This window comes from Lissotriton helveticus, chromosome 6, assembly GCF_964261635.1.
Source record: "Lissotriton helveticus chromosome 6, aLisHel1.1, whole genome shotgun sequence".
Taxonomy (NCBI): Eukaryota; Metazoa; Chordata; class Amphibia; order Caudata; family Salamandridae; genus Lissotriton; species Lissotriton helveticus.
In genome coordinates, this window is record NC_136067.1 from 8,336,004 (window position 1) to 8,361,741 (window position 25,738).

The 25,738-nt window shown below is 48.0% G+C and overlaps 1 protein-coding gene across 4 annotated transcripts in view; it reads left to right on the forward strand.

Moving 5' to 3' along the window:
* Positions 1-25,738, forward strand: part of LOC144762126 (phosphofurin acidic cluster sorting protein 2-like) — a 642,794-nt gene that overhangs the window by 433,718 nt on the left and 183,338 nt on the right. For all 4 annotated transcript variants that reach the window (XM_078647259.1, XM_078647257.1, XM_078647258.1 and 1 more), the window contains 2 exons: positions 2,890-2,983; positions 21,645-21,710. In XM_078647259.1, coding sequence (XP_078503385.1) covers positions 2,890-2,983; positions 21,645-21,710 — 160 coding nt within the window. The remainder of the gene's footprint in view (positions 1-2,889; positions 2,984-21,644; positions 21,711-25,738) is intronic.

The following is a 25,738-nucleotide window of genomic DNA, read 5'->3' on the forward strand; positions in this document are numbered from 1 at the left end:
TTCCCACCAATCCCTCTTGAGTCCCAGAGTGTCGGCTCATCCTTCCCACCAATCCCTCTTGAGTCCCAGAGTGTCGGCTCATCCTTCCCACCAATCCCTCTTGAGTCCCAGAGTGTTGGCTCATCCTTCCCACCACTCCCTCTTGAGTCTCAGAGTGTTGACTCATCCTTCCCACCAATCCCTCTTGAGTCCCAGAGTGTCGGCTCATCCTTCCCACCAATCCCTCTTGAGTCCCAGAGTGTCGGCTCATCCTTCCCACCAATCCCTCTTGAGTCCCAGAGTGTCGGCTCATCCTTCCCACCAATCCCTCTTGAGTCCCAGAGTGTCGGCTCATCCTTCCCACCAATCCCTCGAGTGTTGGCTCATCCTTCCCACCAATCCCTCTTGAGTCCCAGAGTGTTGGCTCATCCTTCCCACCAATCCCTCTTGAGTCCCAGAGTGTCGGCTCATCCTTCCCACCAATCCCTCTTGAGTCCCAGAGTGTTGGCTCATCCTTCCCACCAATCCCTCTTGAGTCCCAGAGTGTCGGCTCATCCTTCCCACCAATCCCTCCTGAGTCCCAGAGTGTTGGCTCATCCTTCCCACCAATCCCTCTTGAGTCCCAAAGTGTTGGCTCATCCTTCCCACCAATCCCTCTTGAGTCCCAGAGTGTTGGCTCATCCTTCCCACCAATCCCTCTTGAGTCCCAGAGTGTCGGCTCATCCTTCCCACCAATCCCTCTTGAGTCCCAGAGTGTTGGCTCATCCTTCCCACCAATCCCTCTTAAGTCCCAGAGTGTCGGCTCATCCTTCCCACCAATCCCTCTTGAGTCCCAGAGTGTCGGCTCATCCTTCCCACCAATCCCTCTTGAGTCCCAGAGTGTTGGCTCATCCTTCCCACCAATCCCTCTTGAGTCCCAGAGTGTCGGCTCATCCTTCCCACCAATCCCTCTTGAGTCCCAGAGTGTTGGCTCACCCTTCCCACCAATCCCTCTTGAGTCCCAGAGTGTTGGCTCATCCTTCCCACCAATCCCTCTTGAGTCCCAGAGTGTTGGCTCATCCTTCCCACCAATCCCTCTTGAGTCCCAGAGTGTTGGCTCATCCTTCCCACCAATCCCTCTTGAGTCCCAGAGTGTTGGCTCATCCTTCCCACCAATCCCTCTTGAGTCCCAGAGTGTCGGCTCATCCTTCCCACCAATCCCTCTTGAGTCCCAGAGTGTCGGCTCATCCTTCCCACCAATCCCTCTTGAGTCCCAGAGTGTTGGCTCATCTCTGAAGAAAGGGCAGACTTAATCCTGAATGTCCTATTCTGGCCCCAGATCAGTTGGTTCCCTCGGCTGAGAAAAATGGCTCCAGCCCTGGATTGCACTCTCCCACTAGACCTTTGTCCACTCCAGAGTCTTCTGTACCAGACGTCCTGTCGGCATCTCCATCTGTCTGCCTGGAAGATGAAAGGAGGGGTCTCCAACATGTAGGTTGTTCCTCTTCTCTTACGGCATCCATTCAAGATCCTCGCTGGCGCTCTACTCAACAATCATATGACCAGATTCCTATACATATGAGCCTCAGTGGGTTCTTCAAATCCTTCATCATGGTTTTCACTTAGGTTTGTCTGTTTTCACCCTTAAAATTCAGCGGGCAACCATAAAGGGGGTTAGAGCACCTAGGAGGGGTCCTTCTGATAAGGAAGAACTAGGTAATAGGCTATTGAAAGGTTTCTCTTGTCAGCCTCTTGGTATGTACCTTTGGTTCTCAAAGCACAGCGACCCCCTCCTTAGGAGCCAATGGGTGAGGTTTCCTTAAATGGCTGTACTTCAAGGGTTTCCTCCAAGGGCGATTATCACAGCACGCCCGTGGAAGAGTTGGGTTCAGTGTGTATTAAATCCTCTCTATCTGCATTTTTCTCCTGACTCTGTGGTTCTTTGTTTGGGTCTATGTTTTTCTCCCAAAGTGATCTCGTCTTTCTGTATAGACCCAAAGATTGGCCTTCTTTCTTTCCTGCTCCCTCATTGGTGGAGGAAGGAGCATGGGAACTCCTGGTTGTCACTTGGCCAATGAAGAACCCTCTCTCTCATTCAGCTAAATACACTGCCTGTGACAGTCTTTTTGGCAACTTTGGTCCTTTTAATAAGGGTGTAAACCCTCTACGTCCTCTCTAAGTTGATTGGTTGAAGCTGTTTTTGCTCTGGTTTATCAATCTGTAGAATTCATCTCAGATCCAGTTCAGGGGCGCTTCCCTTGTGGAGTGACAGCCTCTTGGTGGAAGCAGGAGATGCGACACAGGCGGTCCCTTCCACTTTGCTGAACCTTAGCGTTGGATTTAATGTCTTAGAAATCTTTGACTTTGGTTTGGAAGTTTTGAAGGCTGCTCTTTAAAGGTATTTTCTCCTGTAATGCTGTGTTTCTTTTTTATTTCATTGTGCTGCGTGGACATTATTTTGGAGCTGGGGAGGGGGATTATTTCATGTTGTGTTGTTATCTGCTTCATGAAGGGATGTGCTAGAATTGAGGAGGGAATGTCTTGTGATCTCCATTGCTCCTCTAATCCTTCCTCGTCCCAGTTCCTTCATCCGAGCCTCCCTCCCAGTATGGCGGCCTTGATTCCTCCCACGCTTTGGGGCGACAGGACATGATGTGGTCTCTGCCCATGTGAGACGGTGTAGTCTGGGTGGAAAAAGAGGAGATATGAGAGGGATTTTTGGGATATACTTTGTCAGGTGATGCCTGAGTAAGCTGTGACCACCTCTTTAAAGCATGGACAAGGATATTTAGATGAATTAAGTTTACCTGTAAGTAATCAAGGCAATTGTGTGGTGTCCTGGTGTGTGGATTCAGCCTCACCGTGCCACTGTGATCTCACCACTTGTTTCTTTCTCCTTCTCCTGTCCCTTTCTTGCTTTCTCTCCTGCAGGCGTTTCTTTGAGGTTGTCTCACACTCTGGTTCCCAGACTGAGATCGGCAGTCTGCACAGCCAGAATGGGCAGGACGCGGGCTCTGGCAGTCCTGTGAGTTACTCCTCTTTTCTCTTCTCTCCTACCAGGCTCAGCACTCACTGCACTTCTGGAGTCCAAGCTGCTTTCAGGGTTTCCCCTTTCTAGCTCTGACATTTGCAGGATGATTTAGAGGAGGATGGTATTGGAAGTTCCACTAAAGGATCCTCAGCTGGCGTAGACGTCTCACTCTCCACCATAAGGTCTATCTGATTGAGACATCTAGCCGCAGATTCCTTACCTTTGAACTTCCAGGCGTCAGGCTGGATCCTGAAGCAGTACCCCTGCTCGCTGGTAGGTGGTGTCGGTTGACTCCGCATGACGTCGTCGGCGTCATGTTCGTTGTCGTCGTGACATCTGCGTCATCAATATAACCACCACTCCGGGGCGCTGACGTCAGTTATTTTCTTTCCTCACCATCAGCGCCAATCTGTTGAAAAGAGCTACCCCCTGTAATTTTTTGACAGACTTTTTTAGACTTGTTGTCGACTTAGTTGGTGTGTAGGTGGGTTATGTTGTGTAAGAAGACTTCGGGGTTCAAGCCGTGCGGCGACTGTCATTGTGCCATGTCGGTCACAGACCCCCATTTGGTCTGTCTTTGGTGCCTGGAGCGCGACCACGACTCCAAGTCGTGCTCCAACTGCCGGGACATGGCGCTGCAGGCTTTGAGGGAGCGGTCCCTAAAGCTTCTCGCGGTCCAGCATTCGGCACTGCGGAAGTCGCCTCATCGGTCTCTGGTCCTGGTCCCGGTCCAGGTCTTGGGTCAGAGAAAGGTGCAAGCACCTCTCCGGAGAATCAAAATCCTCTTCGTCAAGGTTGTTAAAGTCAGGTAAGAGGCACCACAAGAAGTCGAACTGTGCTTCGACTTTTCCCCGCCCATCGCGAGACGCAGCGGAGGAACCTTGGCACTCGAGGCCCAACTCTGCGTAAAGGATGGCAGGGTGAGCTCTGGCCCAGCTGAAAGAATTTTATAACGCCATGTGTGCCATTATTTGTGCGGCCTGACCCCGCCAGTGCACCTACAGGCCCTGCAGGCTCAGAAAACGGAAGGGCCTCTGTGGTTCCTATGCTGGCTCCGCAGCCACCTTGTGGACCTGTTCCTGTGTCCGGACCGACTCTGGTCGTACCTCCACAGCACCCTTCCCTGGTGTTGTGTCCCGCGCCGAGGTCCTCGGCATTGCTAGCGCCGCCTCCCCTATCCTCATTACGGATGGCACGGAGCCGGTCGGGCATCCTCCGACGCCGAGACCGGCACCGATGGCTCCACGCTGTTTTTTCTGCCTTATTCCAAAGGGTTATGAGTGGAGGAGGAGCCTTGAGTGGGGGAGCAGGATCCCTTGGAAATTCTGCAACAACAACAACAAGCTCTGGACTGGTATGAGGAATTGGGTGAAGCCAGTTGTGTGGATACCTCCCCAGACACTGGTATGCTTTCTCCTCCTACCCAGGCTATGGAGGAGGGAGCATCTTTTGCCATGGTGATGCTTAGGGCTGCGGAGGTCCTTGACCTGCAGCTTCCTACAGTGGCGGTCAAGACTAATGTCTTCACAGAAGTCCTGCAGCCTGGGGTCTCTAGCTCGGGATCCCAACTGCCTTTCAATGAGGCCTTGACAGATGTCCTTCTGGGGACATAGTCCAAACCCAGCTCAGGGGCTCCTGTGAAGAAGACGATCGCCCCCCGCCATCACCCCGCACCAGGTGACCCAACTTTAATCACCACCCATCCCCACCCCCAAAAGCTTGGTGGTCCAAGCTTCCACTTCTCGTGGTGCATTCTTTTCCGCACCCTCGTACAGGGAATCCAGGTGGTTGGAGAACTTCAGAAAGAAATGTTTTTCTTCCGCCAGCCTAGCATTGCTGTCAGTGAACACCGCATGCCTCTCAGGCCTTTACTCTCATTCCATATGAGATACGGTAGCACGGGTGCTGCCCAGAGTCTCAGAGGAGGACCGGGCTCTACTCTCCGAAGCAATAGCAGAATGGAGGGACGCAGCTAAGTTCACAATCAAATGTGGCTTGGACACAACGGACTTGCTATGTAGTTTGATTATCACGACGGTGGTGTTACGTCGCCATGCCTGGCTGAGAACCTCTCATTTTTCGGGGATGTCCAGGCCAACCTCATGGACATGCTTTAAAGACTCGTGGGCCACGGCCAAGTCTTTGGGCCTCACTACTGCCCAAGGGCTTCATCCAACTTTTGCTTCTTTTGTAGCTACGGAAGAGCATACCAGCTGCGCCAAACCTACCCTGGCCAGAGGTCCCCGCAAGTTCAGTAAGCACTGCGGGGCCATGGATGCGGTTCACCCTGGCCTCGCATCAGGCCTCGTGCCAGGCATCAGAAAAGCAGAAGTTGAGCCTAGCCACCATCCCCTTCTCTCCTGCAAAACTTTCCTAGTCCGATTCCCCAGGATCATTCTAGACCAGTCGGTGACAGAATACGCCATCATCTCCACCACTGGCAAAACACTCCATCGGACAGGTGGGTGTTGCAAATAGTTTGAAGGGGCTACTCCCTCCTCTTCAAGACTACCCCTCCTTCCATGCCTCCAGTGTGCAATCCGCTGACGGAGGATCACCTACCTTGCCTTGCTCTGTGAGGAAGTCTCCGCTCTTTTGGCCAAGGGAGCTATAGAGAGGATTCCCGGGCCCGAAGTAGGCGGTGGTTGCTACTCCTGCTATTCATGGTCTCGAAGAAGGACGGAGGTCTTTGTCCTATCCTAGATCTCAGAGCCCTCAATTACTTCCTCGAAAACGAGAAATTCAAGATGCTCACTCTTGATCAGGTCCTGTCTGCCTTGGACTCAGGAGACTGGATGATAGCGCTGGACTTGTACGATACCTACTTTCATATCTCCATCCTGCCTGTCCATCATTGCTACCTGCGGTTCTTGGTGGGCCACAAGCACTTTCAATTCGCTTTACTCCCCTATGGCCTCACCAGCGCCCCTCGGGTGTTCACAAAAGTGATGGTGGTGGTCGCAGCCCATCTGCGGAGATCAGGGGTTCCAGTCTTCCCCTATCTCGACGACTGGTTGTTGAAGGCAGGCTCGCCCCAAGCAGTTGCCTCTCACCTCAAGGCTATGGTGAACCTCTTGCATTCGCTAAGGCTCACTATTAAAGTGCCAAAGTCGCACTTGACCCCCCCTCAGACGCTCCCGTTCATTCGGGTGGTTCTGGACACAGTACAGTTTCGGACTTATCCTCCGGAACGGCAAGTCCGAGTTATTCAGGCTGTGATACCGATGTTTCAGCCTCTTTCCTGGATTTCGGTGAGACTAACTCTGAGGCTGTTGGGCCTCATGGCCTCCTGTATCCTACTAGTGACACATGCAGGGTGGCACGTGGGGCTCAGCAGTGGGACCTGAAGTTCCAATGGGCGCAGCATTGAGAAAATCTCAGTGACCTGGTTCAGATTTCAGAGTGCACTGCGAATGACCTGCAGTGGCGGCTGACGGACTGCGATTGGTTCAAGGGCAGACCCCTCTCTCTTCCCCACACAGACCTCACAGTAGTAACAAGTGCATCCCTTCTGGGGTGGGGCAGTCATCTGGGAGAGGTGGAGATCAGAGGACTCTGGTCTCCGGCTGAAGCCAGGCTCCATATCAATCTGTTGGAGCTTCGGGCGATCCGACTGGCACTGAAAGCCTTTTTACCATCTATAAAAGGAAGGCTGATACCGGTGTTCACAGACAACACTGCCACCATGTGGTACTGCAACAAACGGGGCGGAGTGACGTCGTGGACTCTTTGTCAAGAGGCCCTGCGTCTCTGGAATTGGCTGGAACGTCAGGGCATTTCCCTGGTGGCTCAACACCTAACCGGTTCCCTGAACACAAGGGAGGACGAGCTCAGCCGAAGGTGCCTTGCGGATCACGAATGGCGTCTCCATCCAGAGGTGGCACAAGGTCTCTTTCAGTTGTGGGGAGAGCCCCGGTTAGATCTTTTTGCCTCTGAAGAGAATGAGCAATATCAGCTATTTTGCGCATTGGAGTTTCCAAGGCGGCACTCGCTCGGCGACGCTTTTTGTCCCGAGTGGAATTCAGGCCTCCGAAGCGACTTTCTACCCATACCACTCCTGCCCAGAGTGCTCAAGAAGATCAGGAGTGACCAGGCACAAGTCATTCTTGTGGCTCCGGACTGCGCACAGAGAGTTTGGTACTTCGAGCTTCTGGACATGAGCATCGATCCTCCGGTCAAGCTGCCTCTTTGGGAGGATCTTCTGTCGCAGCAGCAGGGGAGGGTTCTCCGCCTGTACCTGTCCACTCTCCGCCTCCTTGCATTAAGATTGAGCAGCGTCAGTTGACAGCTTTTGACCTCCCTCCTGTAGTCTGTGAGGTTATTTTGGCAGCCAGGCATCCCTCCACAAAATCGGTATACACCCGCCGATGGAACAAGTTTTCTAAATATTATACAGACAGGTCTGTTGATCCCTTATCTGCTCCATTATCACAAGCCCTGTTTATTCTTTTTTGGCCCAGCAGGGTTCTGCTCTGGCCACCTTGAGGGGCTACCTTTCATCCCTTTTTTCTTTTCTTCGGCTGCCTGAACAGCCTTCTCTACTCAAATCTCCTCTAGTGCAGAGTTTTTTGAAGGGGTTAACTCATTTGTCCCCTCCTTCACCCTTCATCATGCCACAGTGAAACCTTAATTTGGTGCTCACTTTCATCATGTGTGCGCCATTTATGCCGCTGCATAGCTGCCCTCTGCAGTTGCTCACCATCAAGACAGCTTTTTTGGTGGCAATAATCTCTGCCAGGAGAGTGAGTGAACCTCAGGCACTGTCCTCAAAGCCTTCTTACCTGACGATCTTTTCAGACAAGTTAGTACTCCGGACTAGGGCATCCTTTCTGCCTAAGGTGGTAACACCCTTCCATCTGGGACAGTCAGTCACTCATCCCACCTTCTATTTACCCCAGCATCCTTCCAAGGAAGAGGAACGTCTCCATTGTCTGGACCCAAAAAGAGCGTTATCGTTCTACCTTAATCGAACCAAAGAGTTCCGGGTGGACGACCAACTCTTTATTGGATACATGGGTGCAAAGAAAGGCCGTGCTGCTCAGAAGAGGACTATATCCTGATGGGTCCTCCTCTATTAAAATGTGTTATGCCTATTGAAGAAGGATCCTCCTGAAGGGCTTGGTTCCCATTTCACCCGGGGGAAGGTGGCCACCACTTCTCTTCAGCGTTGTGTTCCCATCTCTGATGTATTCCAATCTGCCACATGGGCAGCTTTTCACACGTTCGCCAGACACTACTGCCTGGATTCTCAGGTCAGCAGAGAAGGCCTGTTTGGTTGCTCTGTTTTGCAGGACTTTCTGGTCTAAACCATTCCGCAGTCCCTCCACCGGGGATGGTATTGCTTGGGTATCTGTTCAAAGGTAAAGAATCTGCGGCTAGATGTCTCTATCAGATGAACAAGTAACTTGCCTTCGGTAACAACTTATCTGTTAGAGACATGATCTAGCCGCACATTCCTTACGTCCCACCCATCCGCCCCGCGGCATTGTTTCAGACATGTGTCCTTTTTAGGGCCATAGCTGTTCCTTTTTTAACACTCCGTGGTCAGTCACTTCATGGCTTTGCGCTTCTGGCGTGGAAAGTCGTGAAAAACTCTGACGGCAGTGCGCCAGAGTGGCTGTTATATGGATGACGATGATGAACACAACGCCGACGACGTCCCTCGGAGTCGACCAACACCATCTACCGACGCGTAGGGGTACTGCTGAAAAAAATCTTCCAGATTCAGGCTGACGCCTGGAAGTTCAAAGGTAAGGAATCAGTGGCTAGATCATGTCTCTACCAGATAAGGCGTTACCGAAGGTAAATAATTTGTCCGTCTGTTCCACTGCCAACTTCGCCAGAAGTGGTAGAGGAGCAGCCACATAGTACCGGGTGAGAGGCCTGCTGCCACCCATGACAGAGTCAAGTCTGTGATAAACCTCCATGGGAATGGCAGTGGATTTTCACCAAAAAGTAGATTTTGCAGTGGGTGAAACTGTCAGTTAAGGAGGTGCTTTGTGCGCCAGGGTGAGAGGGTCAGTGTGTCCACTTTTGGCTACCTTTACCCGCACAGCCATGGATGTAGGTGCCCACGGGTAAAAGGGACCCAGCGCGCCCACTCACTTATGACTGTTTTTTACTGCACAATCAGGGTGTAGAGGGGCGCAAAGGGAGAGGGTCCCACTGTTCCCATGTATGGCAATCTTTTATCAAGCAGCCTGGGTGGTGGAGCCAGGGGTTGAGTGGGACGACTGTGCCCACACGTAGCTATGTTTCAGTACGCAACCAGTGGGTGGGGGCATTTTACTTCCTTGTGTTACAGCCCATGGTACTTTTGCTGCACCAAGAGTTCCACACACAACTGTAACATATTAGGTAGACAGATGTAAGAAGGCACAGAGATCACAGCTGGGCCAGCAATGGTCTCTAGATATGACGAGCAAGAGTCAGGCCAGGGTGATGGAGGTAATAAATTATTCGGAAGGCGGCCTGCCCACCACACCTTACTTAAATTAGACTTTCTTACCGGAAAGACTGCCTTTCTGATTCGTACCACCACAGACTGAAGTGTCACACGCTGGTCATCTGGATAACCCCTTCTTTCATTCCTGAATTTCTCAACTGAGTATAAGCTTAAATAGGAAATGATGTTGCAGTTTTCAGTTTAGACACCAGTTTATATCAGCTTACAATAGCTGACAATAAGGGGCATAAGCAGAGCTTTTTTTAACTTTATCATTTTCAAAAAAGTTGCAAGTTCACAAACAACACGTCAAGACTTGTAGTCCTATTACCTAATAAAGGAGAGGAGGCGAGAGTGCCTTTTAGTCACTTCTGTTATTCCCAGAACATTCCCCAATGTGGACCACCACCAAGCCTGTGTACGCACCGCTAATTCCCTGATGGTGTCATGACACACTTCCTTGGCTCCATTTCTTCCACTTCATTGGTCTGCATCATCAGATCTCTACAGTCTGTGAAGAACTAGCTTTTGGTGGTCTTGGATCATTTCAGTCCAGGTGGTCAGATCTTACTGACTCTATCCTCTTTCCTGGTGGCTCTAATGTGAGATTCTTCCACAAGGGCCACCTCTCCAAGGTCCCTTCTCGTGCCTTTTCATTTGCCTCACAGGAACGCAGCCAATGAATGACAATCCTGCCTTTTGATTAGGCCTGGGCGGTAAATTCCGTTCCGCTCGCGGACTTTGCAGAATTGGGGTAATTTTGCATTCCGCGGAGAATGCGAAAATGCCCAAAATTCTGCGTTCCGTGATTTCACAAAACTTTTTGCTTGTTCGCGTTCTCAAAATGCGTGTTTGTGATATATTTCCCCCCGAGCACGCAAACCGCAATTGCGAACAGGAAAAAAGCCTTGCGAACAAGCGATTCCGCGCGTTCACGGAATTTCTGCGTGTTCGCGGAGATTTTTTACTGTTTCGCGGAGATTTGCGTAACGCGATTACGCAAACTCCGCCCACCCCTAATTTTGATGATACCTTCCCAAGGAGTGCAGATCTACACCTTGTCCTGACTTTTTTGGTTTATGGATGATTCTCAGAATACCATGCTTAATGGAGGCCTCGGTGTGGTGCCTCTTACGGGGCGGTGTCTGGTTGTGATCCTGTCCCCCGTAGTTTGTTATCACCCTTTAATACCAAGTCATGTGTATGAAGGAAGCTTCCAGCTCACCACACCTTAGAGGGCCTCCTGGGGGTATCTTTTACAGGGTCCGAATATTCCAGTGTAAACAAAGTGTGCCAGTTCTAACCTTGCATTTCTTGACCTGGGAGCAGGTCACTTCCCACTCCCTGTCTGTGATGTGCTTCGTAACAAACTCCTCCCAATGTTTCCTTTCCCATCGTGCATTTCTTGCCATGTCTGCTTTTTGGTGACCTTTCAGGTGCAAGGCAAGCATACATCCTAGCCCAGGTTCTCCTACCGCTTTGAGCATGTGTAAGTCTTAGGTGTATTTGAGAACTCAGTCCATGTCTCCCTCATGATCCTAGCCAGTCGGGCTTATTGGATACTTTTTCCAAGTCTTGCCCTGAAGACCTCCTGTGCTTCTGTGAATGAGATAAAGGTCTCCCCCGGGTATAAATCTCCAAGGGCGCTACATCCTCCCTCCTTCCACTGACTCGCCGATGCATCCCGGCTTATGCTCTTACATGGCTCCCAACGTCCATACAGATAGATTCTTTGGGAATGGGAATCACAAGAGATTTCTTTTTACATTTGTTTCCCAGGCTAACCCCAGCCACCTGACAGTGTGTGGGTACCATGCTGGCGTGGTGCTACTCATCTGAGTAGACTACTTAATGCCATAGCTATGAGGGTCCTGTCTTATCGTCGTTTGTCACCCTTGGCGACCCTGCATGTAGCATGTTACAATCGTTCGACTATAGAATAGAACCCCATGCCATGGTGCCCCAGATGCCTCTTCTGCCCCTCCAGGTTCAGAGTATCGAAGCTGACCCTACTTGTCTTCCCTGTCCAGACCAGGCAGACAGTCCACTTATATAGCTCTAGAAAGTGTCTAGCGTAGAGGATGGAGAAATACCATTTTGACTTTGGCAATCCAGTAATTGAAAGTGGCAAGAGATTTCAGGATTGTACCGTATGCTTCAGTCCTTCACTGACTTTCCCTGTGTTGAACTATAAATTGCTTATCTGGAGTAAAAAACACCTACATTGTCAAGTATCTGAATCTGTTTGTCTCCCTTTGTAGGCCCAAATCCAGTCAGAGCTCTGAAGTCCCCTTGGTCAAACTCCCTGAGGAGAATAGTCTGGACTTCTCCCACGTACTATCCAATCTTGACACTAAACCAAAATGGTTGAGCTCCTGAAGCAGCTACGACTGGCCCCAGGCAGTGGTCCTGATCTTGCTTCAGGTAGACAAGTGTGGCATCAATGTACATCACCACTATGTGTGTAGTAGAACCCACAGTAATTCCCCATTCCTGCAATTCCATTGTTAGTCTTATGCCTAGTTGCTCAACAGCAAGGAGGAGCTGCAAGGAAGACAGCAGGCAACCTAGTGTGGTGTCACGATCAACCTCCCAGCCATCGTACACCAACGCCCTGCGTGCGTTGTCCAATAGCCTGCTCCTACCTAGAAAGTTGTAGCCAATCCCCATGCCCCATGTACACGCATTACACCAGTCCAATGTATCAAAGTCTCGTTGTGTATCTAATGCAGTCAAAGCATAATTCTGGTCTTCTGTGTGCAGGTGTGTACCACAGGTTCAGGATAGTACTCCATCCAGGGATGAACTTGCACTGGTCTTCATGCATTAGTGTCTCTGCTCCTCTGTGTTCCATGGCTGAGTCTTTCAAGGTTCAGGAGAGTGCTACCTCCCTGGATTAACCAGCACCGTCTCCGCTCCTCTGTGTTCCATGGCTGTACCACATGGCTGAGTCTTCGAAGGTTCAGGCGAGTGCTCCCTACCTGGATGAACCCGCTGTCGTGTAGTTCCTAAAAATACATAGGATCTGTGCGTTTGTAGGTGACATAAATTAAAGGATTGGTGTCTAGACTGATTCAGGACACCGCACAGGATATGTCAGCCTATAGAGCAGCTAGCTCAGAGTGCCACCATGAGCCCCCTAACGTTAACAAGGCGCGAATATTTTCTGGCAACCTTTGAACATGACAACCCTTGATCCTTCAGGCATCGTGGAAACAGTACAGTACTTTTCGCTCAGTCAGTCGTGCTCACTTAGTCCCAGAGAGATACGCAGAATAAACATTGGATATGTTTTCATTAAGCATTTATTGAACCAGCGTCATTCTAGTATATGTTGTTTACATCCTCGTTTTTTCTTTTTCCACACATTAGGAAGTATTAAGTATCAAATTCATCTATATCTCGATCCTTCTCCTCCACAAACCCCCCCTCACTTCCTACCACTTACCACTTTCTGAGAAGAAAAGGAAAGTAAACCCTTACTAACTCCATAGGGAGGAACCAAAATTCACATTGGATAAGTTCTTACCTGTATTTCTGTTTCTGTCGAGGGAATCGGCGGACAGGAACTCTGGAGGCCCCTTTGAAGAAAGAAGACACCCAAGAGCTCTTGCTTGGGACTCCTTTCTGTTCATAACCCCATATTGCCATAATGGTTTGCAATACATTAAGGAGAAGGACGAATAAACGAGCCCTTTGGGTGTTCTTTGGACGATTTACCTTTGAACGAACGGCACATGCATTCACAACAACATCGCACCAGCAGTGCTTTTTCTGTCTCTCGATGAACTGGGCCGTCCATTGCGTAGTAGGACAATTAAAACCAGGATACCCACTTCAAGTAGCAGGACCAGCAGAAGCCCTCTAAAAACACTTCCCCATATGGAGTGTATGAATGCTGGAATAACTCCGAAGATAGTCTGAAAGGTGCTCAATAGTCCAGAACCTATATGTTTAAATAGGTGCACAATCCCCCTCATATCAGACATGTTAAAGCTACGATGAACCATTTCCCCAAAATGGAGCGGGAAGTTTGTACGGACTAGTGCCTGTATATCAGATAAATACTTTGCAGCCTGGAGATCAAAAGTCTCTCTGGCTAAGGTTAAGGTCACATCTTTCTGAAAAACCATGGCTTTTAGCCTGCTCAGAGAATAAAACTGTATAAAGGAAACATTCAATGAATAGCGTTGCCTCCCTAACTGTGTGGGTCGGTGAAAACAATTTTTGCATGCAACATGTATCCCTGGAACTTACTGTGACTATATATTCGATGCCTGGTACCATCCCACAACAGCCTTGATCATTCAGCATCAAATAGCTCCCATTCGAAAGCAACTCGAACACCGGATGAATCACGGCAGCTGGGGAACCCTTCAAGTGACAGGACAAATCAGAAACTGAAGCATTACAGGCCCGTGAAGCGAAATGTCTTTGTCTTCGACAGGCAGGACAGGTACAGGCGCTCTGTAAGATGGCCCAAATTCCTTTTTGTCCACAATCTTTTCTCTGACCAGGTACCCAATCTTCGAAACCCAAGCAGTTCTTGCCGGAACAGCTTTCACGTCTTCAGTGGTGGTGCATTTTACTTGGACGTTGCTTTGTAATGCCCGGAATTCATTGAGTTCCTGTAAAACAGCCAACAAACAATCATTGATGTCAAATGGTTTTCCATCCACCACTGTGCTGCCACAGTCGAGGTCAGATACCTACATTCTTATCCCAAGCAGGACTTCATATGGAGTACGGCCCCCCAAGGGAACTTCTTGGCATGCTGTTAGGTGCCCTCTGGACCCCATATAGGGGATTGCCACACTGTCACCGAGCCTAATACCCTACCTGTTAAGGATTGCTTTAAGTCCCCGTTCTTCCTCTCCACAAATGAATTTCCCTCGGGATGATACGGAGAGGAGTACTGCAGTGCTACACCTAAACTTCCCATGGCATCTTTGTAAGCCCGTGAGCTAAACGCAGGGCCACGGTCAGAATGTAATGTGCCAATTGCCTATGCCCTATGAAGACTCTAAAATCCTTTATAACAGTTCCGGCGTCAGCTGATTTCTGTAGCCAAACCCACAGGAATTTAGAGCATGAATCCGCTGCCACCAAGATGTACTTGTTAGCCCCATCAGATTGTAAGAGGCCTCAGTGGTCCAAATAGACACATGCGAGAGGTCCGTCTGATATAATTAATGGAGTTTGTGGTAGACGTACTACGGTAGAACCTTTCGTCTGCTGACAGATGTCACACTTAACCCTTGGTCTGTTTAGTAAGACCTGGCCACCAATAACGCTGCTTCAGTAGTGAAATAGTTGCAGCGATTCCTGCGTGTGCTCAACCCAGACCCTCGTGTGCAGCAACACTTAATCCTAATCTGCGATCCATGTTTGGTATTACTCTATCCCCCACTCCTGGAATTTGAGCATACAGAATGTTTTGCATATGTAACGTGTAGAAGTACTTGAGTGGAAAACCTTGGGGCGAGACTGAGCTGTTGTGCGTAGTGTTCACAGCTATCATTTTCTGTCCATCTATCCTTGTGCTAGAACGAGTGTTTGCAGCAACGGCAGCAGTTCGCACTGTCACCTTGGCGGCTTCATCAGCCAATGAATTCCCTTCAACGTGGGAGCCAACACGCTGATGACTCAATGTGTTAATTACATGAGTTCATGGCAGGCATTTTTTCAGCTCTGCCACCTGTTCAAAAAAGTAACTTGTGCTTTATTGTGCAACCTTTGGAATCTCTAAACACATTCTGTCACCAGTATTGAAAATATTCATTGTATGATTGGACACAATAAAATGAATCACACACAATAAGTATTGAGAATTCCTGATCCACATATTTTAGTGCCAGTACCAGGGTGTTTAGTTCTGCCTGCTGTGTCGTGCAATCTCCTAGAGACTGTGTCTGTGTATTGTTTGGACGGAATTTGCCGGCCCGCGTACATTCTTTCACAATCACAAATCCTGCGCTGTATTGCAGTTTACTTCCTACGTCAGGCTGGGCAGATCCGTCAGTGTAAATGATGTATTCATACTGATCTAGAGGCATTATTTCATTCAGGAGAGGATATTCATGTTTGCACTGCAGGAATGCTTGTATTTTTAATGTATAGTCAAATTTGTAGTCTATATCTATTGCAGTGATCGAATTAGCCCATTGTATCCATCACAGATGCAGTGCTTTTGTGTTTGGAACGCTTGCTTTGGTTACAGCATCTAAGGACCCCCGACTACACAGATCACCAAATTAGTGGTGTTTACACATCTGTGTAAGTGTTTGGAAGCTATCATATCAGCTTGTACGGAACAGAGAATTTCTGTGTGTTCCTGTGTCCAATGTTGGACTGAAAAATCTTGTCTGAAAAATCTTGTCTGATTAGGTCTTAGAGAGGTTTAACCCTTTCTGCGTAATCCAAAATGTATGTTCTGCAAATGTAGGAATCTTAAATTGTATTAACTTTTCAGAGTCTTTGGAGGTTGGAGTAGATTTTAATGGGATTTCATGGTGAGGTGATCAGCATCCCACCCTACATGATTGCAGTATATGGTGGGAGCTAGCGCTAACCCCCACTCCTGCGAGTAAGAATGTTTAAGTGACTCTGGAACGAGGTCGGAGAAAGCCAGTAAAATTACATCGTCCCCCTTTGGGCACTCCTTAACGAACTCAGGCAGCCAATATTTTTGAGCCAAAAGGATATCGTATCAATATGTCAGGTTCTCCCAAAAGAGACCTTTCACTTTTCTGGGTATGTCCCCCTCCATTTGGAGCGTAATTTTGTATAAATGATGCGAGACACTTACCCTTGTATCGGTTGTCTCCACGGTGATATGTTCATTCAACGCTGCTGTCACCAGAAATTCCATTAGGTTCTGGCGAGCTATTGTTACTTCTGCTGCACTGGCTAGCATCATCAGAGCTCATTCCCCGTTCAGTAGTAGAGTCATCAGTAGCCTGGGCATTTGTTATTTTAAGGCCAGCTACCTTCTTCTTTTTAAATTGAGGTTTAGTTTTGGGTTTATCTTCTTGTTTGATAATGTAGTCTGAAGTGCGATGTGTGTCTCTTGGCTTGACTCGCTCTTCTGATCTGTGTTCTGACCGTCCTTCCCTCTCCGGGTGTTTTGATGAACTATGAAAGGAACAAGAGGAACGTGTATCAGTATCCTGATACCTGTCAGGTTTTTTAATATTGTCACAGTTTCTAAGATTGTATTTTCTATCGGAGGGTTCCTGTTTAGGTGACCCACCCTGTGATCATGATACATTCTGCTTAATATGTTTTGATTGATTGTTATACCATTTCTTTTTAGAAGAATCAGGTGCTTGCTTTGAGTTATCCTTTCCAGTATTGCTCAATATTTGTGGTTTCCCATGTCTAGCTCCCAAGTTATCTTTACCCAGCAAAGCATAGGTTTCTTTGATAATCTTAGGTAGTTCTTGCTCCTGTTGTGCAGGAGTGACTACCCTCAGGCGTAGGTGTATAGCCACCGCTGCTGCCTCCCCTTGTATGTTACCTAACATAATTGCTGGTACCTGGGCAACATTGCCTATCAGTTCAATCCCCTAGTCGAGGCCAGGTTCTGCCCCGTACTCATTCTATAGTTCTTTCAGTACAGCTGGTATAGCTGCTATTGAGGTTGGTACTATGAGTTCCGTTATATACTGCAGCAAAAACTGTGCCCCAAGTGGTCGACGGAGCTATCCCCATTGGCAAGCAGATTTTTAGTATTCTGTGTTTTTCCTGCGGGCCCGTATGGGGAAATACTGCTTCAAGCTGTGGTATTTTCGATGCAATCTAGAACGACATTTGCACACGTTTATTGGGCATTCTTCCTGTAATCGCTTTCAGCGTTTATAAGCTGATAGTTGTCGTAGTCATTTGTGGTTGACCAGCTTGAGTATCCCCCGTAGGTCGAATTGTGAGTGTTCACATTACAAACTGTGTCAGGTTTCTGTATAGTTTTACTATATCTTTGTAAAGTGTAAATCTGCTGCTGGCAATGTGTCAATCTCTGCTGAGCGGACCGAGTCTCACATTTACTGTGGTGTGGGGGAGGGCGCCTTAAAACAAATTAATATGTTCTTGGTAAGTTAACGGGACTTTTATGTCCATGTATGGAGAGTATTATTCAGGAGTCTCATCTTCAATGTAAGTATGAAACAAATGTGTGCGTGCATCTGCAGGTGGGAATTTGACCCAAGAATAGAATACCTGTCCTGAATGGCTCGTGTACCTCTATTACAAAGGAAACATTTCCATCCATTGCTGGGAGGCCGTAATCTACAGATTACATGTCCGCAGTTTTCCGTAATTTTAACAGCATTCGCAGCGCCATCTTGGACAGACATTGTGGAAGAAAGTTGTAAGGAAAAGAGATAAGGTTTTGCACAATGTGGGGACCTATAATCTTTCAAGCTTGAACAAACCTACAGATAATACATAGGATATACCTACTCAGGTGCGGCGTATATTTCCCTTCCCACTCCGGACGTCTCTGGTTAAATGTGAAAAGGGGTCTCTGAGAAAGCACGACTGAGCTACTCAGATTTGACAGATAAATAAGAACCAAACCATTGTTGGTGGCGGCATGTTGTGTCGTTCCTAAAAATACATAGGATCAGTGCATTTGTAGGTAACATAAACTAAGGAATTGGTGTCTAGACTGATTCTGGACGGCCACACAAGATATGTCAGCCTATAGACCAGCTAGCTCACAGTGGCACCATAAGCCCCCAACCTTACCAAGAAGCGAATAGTTCCTGGCAACCATCGAACATGACAACCCTTGATCCTTCAGGGATCGTGGAAACAGTACAGTACTTTTCGCTCAGTGAGCCGTGCTCACTTAGTCTCAGAGAGATACACAGAATAAACGTTGGGGACGTTTTCAATAGCATTTATTGAACCAGCATCATTCTAGTATAAAACATGCTGCGTCAATCACTAGACAGAAGCAAATGTAAAAGATTACAAGCACCAACAGAATAAATAGAAGGTAGAATTCTACCATGGTGCTAAAACAGTGAACATATGCAGGCATAAAAAAATAACAGTAATCAAGCGTACTCCTAAGATGCAAACCCTACCTAAGTGTGCCTATCATGTATGTAAGTATAAAGCCGAGAATCCCCTAGGAAAGAGCCAACCCCGTTACCTGATGGGAGAGAATGAAGGACCCCGTCTTGGTCTCGAGTTGAACAACCAAAGGGATGTTGGACCACTGCATACTGGAGCTTCTGCAGGCCAGGACCTCAGTGGCTTGTGCCAGTGTGGAAGCGTTTCCTCCGCTTATCTAGTGAAGGTATGGTTCTTTTATACCATAAAGATAGCCTCGGGGTTCCTACCACAATCGATATGTTGTGAGTATGAATATGTCAATGAGCCTAGATCAATACCTGCAATTTTGCAAAGTAGTTCTGTCGCCCTTGGATGAAGATGACCATGACTTTTATACAGAGTATGTTAATCCTGTTATGCACGTCATTTGCAGGTTTTTTTTCTAAGAATCCTCATGCATAATGAATGAGGCTAGTTTCAAGAAAATGATCGAAATGTATTCAGCACATAACTGGGTAAAAGGCCAGTGCTAGAACCGTTATGCAGAGCAAGGGAGGACAAATGTTGGTGAAAGGTTGTTTGCCACTTAGGCCTAAGTTGGGGTACACAACACCGTACTGGTCTTCATGCCTGAGGGTCTCTGCTCCTCTGTGTTCCCTGGTAGTATCTCATGGCTGCTGAGTCTTCTAAGGTTCAGGAAGGTGAAGAAACACTAGTTTTCGTGCAAGAGCATCCCTGTAACTTTCGGTAGACTCTTGGCCAGGGGTTTGATTAGTATTTTAATGTCAGTGTTCATCATCAACAATGGCCTGTGATATACAAGGTCATGCGGGTGTCTGTCTTGATCTAAATCATAACGATGGTGATCTCCCTCATTGTACTCTGGAGTTGAGCCTCAACATACTCCTCTAAGAGTTTTGCTGGCACTTGTCCTGAAAACAGCGGTATAAGTCGGCTGGGAGGCTGAAGGATTTTACCCCTTGACATTTCCTAACTAGCCTTGATCAGTTCCTCTTTCCACAGTTCAGCCTCCAATTCTTGCTGCTGCTCACCAGTTTGGGTAAAGACAAAGGGGCCGATTCACAGAACTAACTTAAGACAAAATCCTAAACTTACTACCTGTGGTATTCACAGATGCATTTAGTAGTAGTAAAGTTAGGATGTTGTCTTAAGTTTGACTTAAGACAAAACTAAGACAGACTTAAGACAGACTTAATACAGACTTAAGACAGACTCAAGACAAACTTAAGACAAAATCCTAACTTAAGTCTGTCTTAATTCTGTCTTACGTTTGTCTTAAGTCAAACTTAAGACAAAATCCTGACTTTACTACTACTAAATGCCTTCTGTGAATACCAAAAGTAGTATGTTTAGGATTTTGTCTTAAGTTAGTTCTGTGAATCGGGCCCAAGGATTGCTCTCAGCTCGGCTTCCATAGGCGATTCAGAATTTGTGATGAGTCTTTAGTTAGAGCAATGCCAAATACTGGCATAGCGTCTCATTAATCCTAGCTTGAGGACGACTCTGATCACCATTGAGCCAATTCTCTTAGGCATGCGGCACAACGGTGCCAACACTGCAGAAAAAATATTATATCCTGCTAATCAGTGTCCGTCTGCTGAGGATTGTCCCTCCAGACTTGTTGCAGCCCCCCACCCCCCTTGCATAAGATGCATGGCTGTTCATGGCCAGATTCAAGCTCCCTGTTAAACCCTATGCTAAGTATCCCTCACTAGGGATCAAACTGTTGCAGCCCACCCAGCAGTGGGTTGGATGATTTCCTCTTCTTCTGTCCCTCGCTACACACCCCTCGCATGACAATGTAATGCTCTGAAAAGATCCATATACCAATATTAGCAATGTGTGGTGTCTTCAGCCTCGACATTCATGTCTCTACTTCCACTTCCATCTCTGGCTCTTCCTCCAGTGGATCCCTCACCACCCCCTCAGTGTTCAACCCCGGCCTGTTCTGCGGCTCTCACTTTCCATCTTCTCTTCCTTACAACTATCCTTGACAGAGTCTGGAGGAATCTGTACTCTGAGCGTTTACTTATAATGTGTTGCTCCTCATCCTTGCGTCATGTATCTGTGTTTATGGTGGACTTTTCTAACAGTAAAGCAGCACAGGACACTAGCACGCGGCGGACAGTCTCCTGTGTTTTAAAAATATCACCATATCAAATGAATTCCAGGCCTCTGAGACTTCAAGCTGATGAGACTAAAGCAGAAGCACCGTAGATGTGTTTGGAAGCCCTGTAACTGTCACAGAACCTTACCATGTACAACAAAGTAGGCTGTCGCTCCAGCTTTTGTGAGTAGGTTTCCTTGGATGAGTCCCTCAGAAAGGATTTTGCTTCTGACCAGGCTGGGCCTCCAGGGTTTCTCCAGGTCTCTAGTGGTGCCTATCCTTTCACCAAGTGCTCTTAAACTGTACAGTATAATTCTTAGTCGGGGGGGGGAGGGGCAGAACGACAAAGGAGGAAATATACATTCAAGCGTTCCAGTTACTGAATCCCTCACTGCTGGTGAAAATGATGCCCAGCAAATGTGGGCACTGGGAATATCCCTAAAGGTGTGAGAAGGTTGTCCGTGCAGGTGGGATGCTGGGGTTGCATCCCACCGGGAAGGGCACTATACGTACATTTCCTTAAACATCCACCACACTTCCCAAGACATCCTGACATGGAGTTTGTTGTGCCAACCGTAGTGATGGTGGTGCTCCCTTGACATTGAGGAGCTGCCAACATGTCTATCGGCGTCACCTTGGCAGAGCCCAAGAAACAGGACAGTTGGACTACCAGATGTGCCAGGAAGGACTCCACAGTCTTTGGAACTTTCTGCACTACCATCCTTCTCTAAATCAGGCGCCTAATCCTTCCTGCAGCTGATTATTAGGTATAAGCTGGGGCTTGGGTTTTCTCTTACTCAAACCATTTACAAGCATCAGTGACTTATTATACCCCAGAGGGCAGCTGCCCCTTGGTTTCAGGTCCTGGCTCAGTGGATGAGGAGAGGGAAGTGTTGGGACCTGTGAAAGTGGTGACATTTGCACCATTTCCATGTAACTAATCAGCAGATCTTCTATGCCAGGAAATGTTACCATCGTCCGTAGATTCTCACTTGTTGTGCACTTTTCTTTTCTTTTAGGGGGAAAAGAGAAAATGCATCGCTCCTCGACTTCAGGAAGAGACGGGATCCGACGTTGCAGCCTTGGTGAGTTTGGCGGCATTGAATGTGTTCATGGTTGATCAGAATCATCGTTCCGTTCCTGCGTCTATTCAGGGACGTGTCATCTCGTGAGCACAGGATCAGGGTCTATCCATTGAGCACTCAGGTGTATTAAGTATAATTATCCAATGGTCTGGTTCATCTTCTTTGGCATTCAGGAGACGTTGGCGAACTCGTGGCGTTGTCTGACTGCACAGTTCATCCTCACGAAGCCACATGGCAAGAGTCATTGTCACTGATCTGCAGCAATACGCTCCTCTCCAGGGAGTACTGAAGGGCTCTGTCCTAAGTGCTAAGTTCCACCTGTCAGGTTTGCACCTACTACCCATGTGTCTAGCACCAGCATCTTACAGGAGCCATTTGTTTACCAACTCTGCCATTCTACCTCCCTCCACTTCTGAAGCCTGTTGAACCAGAAGCCAGCTGGAGGAGGTTGGGACAAGAGGACATAGAGGATTTTTTAGATTTTCCGTGAGTCGGACTAACATCTATACCTAGACATGCTCAAAGAGATGTGCCTAGTCCCATTCAGAAGGCACCAGAGGAAAGCACACCCACATGGCTTACTACAATTAATTGTAGCCGGAGCAAGAAAATCCACTCTTAAAAGCTGGATGGGCTTGTAATGAGCATTTCCTCACCCACCTGAGTTGGGAACAATGAACAGGGCAACCGTCAAGGGGCGGTCAGGCAGCTTGCAAGGTTCACTGCAGCAGGCAGACTTTACAGCGAAGGTGAGTCTCGTGAATTTACGCTTTTCTGCCTTTGGGTGGATACAAAGAGCGCTCTAAGTCATTCTTCCTATGACTTGGGTTCTTGCCGGATCACATATTTATTTGCGGTTCAGTTTCCGAACACCATTGTCTCACAGGTGAATAGTTTCTCTAGTTAGGATATACATATATGCAAATCTATTTTCAAAAATATTGTGTGAAACATCCGTCAGCGAAACGTCTTGTATTCTCAACAGAGTCAATGAAGTTGTCCTCGAGATCACCAGGCAGGTTTGTCCTCAAATAGGGGGGGATGTTTCAGCAAAATGTTTTGGATCAAAAGGGGGTCGTTGTCCACAATGCAACCCGCAAGCGCGCTGACCTCTGTTTTTTGACTTCCAGGTCAGGATGCCAGATCTAATGTTTTCCAGAAGGTGGATAATATGTCCAAAGCACCACACAATTGAAAAATCTTGGTCCGTTGATCCGACAAGTCCAATGGTTATGTTTGTAGAGCACCGAAATGTAGTAACCATGTTCAAATATGAAGACACCGAGTAGGTCTGTAGTTAAAAATGTGTTTATTTTCCAAATATTCAAATCCATTGGAATCAGAGGAAAAGACAGCTGACACGTGTTTCGTCGTAAGGCGACTTTTTCAAGGCTGTAAGTTTAAAAAGTCAGTTGTTACTTACAATAGGATATAAGTGTGTTGATAAAGTGTTCTGAGTTATTCACAGAACAAAAGAAACAGGTGTGCTGAATTTTTAGAAAACGATCAAAGAGATTGTAAAAAAGATTAAGGCAACATGCAAGCAGCCAGGACTGCAGTTTGCAGAGTAACCAGAAAAGTGAAGATCCTAGAAGTGACCCCTAAGTAGTCAATTAACTATTTAAATGTGCATAGATAAAAATAGCAAGATGGGGAAAAAGCAAGACATTTCAGTGAATCAACCCTAAGATTCTAAGACAAGACACACCTTAGTGTTAGATTTATAGGCCCTATACGGCAACAAAGTCCAAAACACTGTGTCCCAAATACCACAATCTAAAATATATACCAATGGGTTTAAAAACCTCAAAAATATTGCGGAACAGTAACGTTCAAATTAATATATTTCCTCAAGACTCCCACTGTGCCTCGGTGCCCCGAGGACAGGCATCAGTTGTGACAATTTTCCCAACGATATGTAATGGGATCTTATAATATTTAGATCAAAGTAACTGTAAAGACACTGAAATGGAAAAGAAACAACCAGCTAAAAAAATCTTGTGAAAGCGAGGTATCAATTGACATAAGATGCATTCATTTGAAGTAAATAAAATCTAAGCTTCATCAGAGTTACAACAACACAGGTACCAATACGTTACTAACCTATTGTCATTAAATTTTACAAGCAGATGATCACCCAGGACGTGATAAATGCAACGTGAAAAAGGTTTCACAAGACACTGGCCTGCAAACATAATAAAAGGCCATATGTTGTTACCACCCCACAAGGGCGTATCAGTAAATCTACGATACATTGCTTCATAAGTAATCGCCTGTAAAACACTGATGTAGACTTATTGGGCAACAACGATACACAAGAAGGCAGTAATACCCTCTTACCTAAAGTCATGCAGCAGCGCTGAAAAGTAAAGCGTGCTTTGTTGTCGGCTATGATAAGCCTGTTGTAACTGTGCTCTCCGGTGACTAAAGAAATTGTAAAAAAGCACACAGTAAGGCGCTAATCAGTGTCTAGTGGGGTACCGTTCAACCCCCTAAAGTATTACCCACATGTATCTGCTCAGTAACTGAAACTTACCGGCACTGTCCCAATTTCGGTCGGTATACACGCATGCGTAGCCCAGACACGTGACCGGCTCTTCAAGAAGAGGGACTCGGCTCAGTAGAATGTAACAAAGACTTCAAATTCTCTGTATCTGAAAGAGACTGTAGTTATATATTCCTTACCTTTCGAGTTACCCCCAGGCATCAGACTGGATCCTTAGAATTTTTCCGTAGCAGTGTACCCTTGCGTGTCGGTAGGTGGCGTTGTGGTCGACGGGATGATGTTGCGGTGTCTGCTTAGACACCGCCCCTGCGCCCTGGTCAGTTCTTTCTTTTTCTGCGCCAGCCAGCGTAGATGTAACAAATGTAAATCCAGTATTTGTAAAGCGCACAGCTACCCGGAGTCATCCCACCGCTGGGGGCCTTCGGGAAGATTAATCAAGCTATTGCCCAGAGTCACATAGTAATGGGCTGACCTGCCGTCGGTGCAGGGGATCGAACCGTGAGCCCCAGCGTCCGGTGTCAGTCGCCCTGGCCTCGGCACCACACCTGTCAGTCACCGAACCCCACCTCATGTGCCTCTGGTGCCTGGAGCGCAACCATGACCCAAAGTCGTGCTCCGACTGCCGGACCATGAATCCGAAGTCTTTGCAATGCACTCTCCCCTTCCTGGCTATCGAGGAGGGAGCTTCCTATGCAGTGGTGTTGTGTAGGGGCGGCTGAGGCCTTGGGCCTCGAGCTTCCTACGATGGCAGTCAGGACTAACCTCTGGCAGTGGAGCTTCAGCCGACAGCGGCCTCTTCGGAGCCTCTGCTGCCTTTTAATGAAGCCTTCACAAACACTTGGTCCAAGCCCAGCACAGGGGCTCCTGTGGTCAGGATGATTGCCCGACGCCTCCGCCCGGAAGACCCACTTTTCCTCTCCTAACACCCAACCCCCGAGAGCTTGGTGATCCAAGCCTCGTCCTCTAGAGGCGCATTCCCTACTGCTCCCCCAGATAGGGAATCCAAGTAGCTGGACCACCTTGGAAAGATGTTTTCTTCTGCCAGCATAGGGCTGCGGTCGGTGAATACCACATGCCTCTTGGGCTGATATACCCGTACGGTGTGGGATACGGTTGCGCAAGTGCTGCCACAGTGCCCAGAGGAGGTCCGGGCCGTGCTCACCCGTACAGTTGCAGAGGATCGAGACACAGCTAAGTTCACCATCAGGTGTGGGCTGGATACCGCAGACTCTGTGGGCAGAACGGCGTCCACGTCAGTAGCCTTGAGGCGCTACGCCTGGTTGAGGGTGTTTGGTTTTTCGGGGGATGTCCAATTCTCCCTTTTGGACATGCCCTTTAATGGCCGACACCTGTTTGGTGACAAGGCGGACTCATCGCTCGAGCGCTTCAAGGATTCTAGGGCTAGGGCCAGATCCTTGGACCTCACAGCAACCTCTTGCCCTGCGCAGTCTGACTTTTTACCCCCTTTGTGGCTACGGAAGGGATGCCCCACCACGTTCCACCCAATAGAGTCACAGGGCCA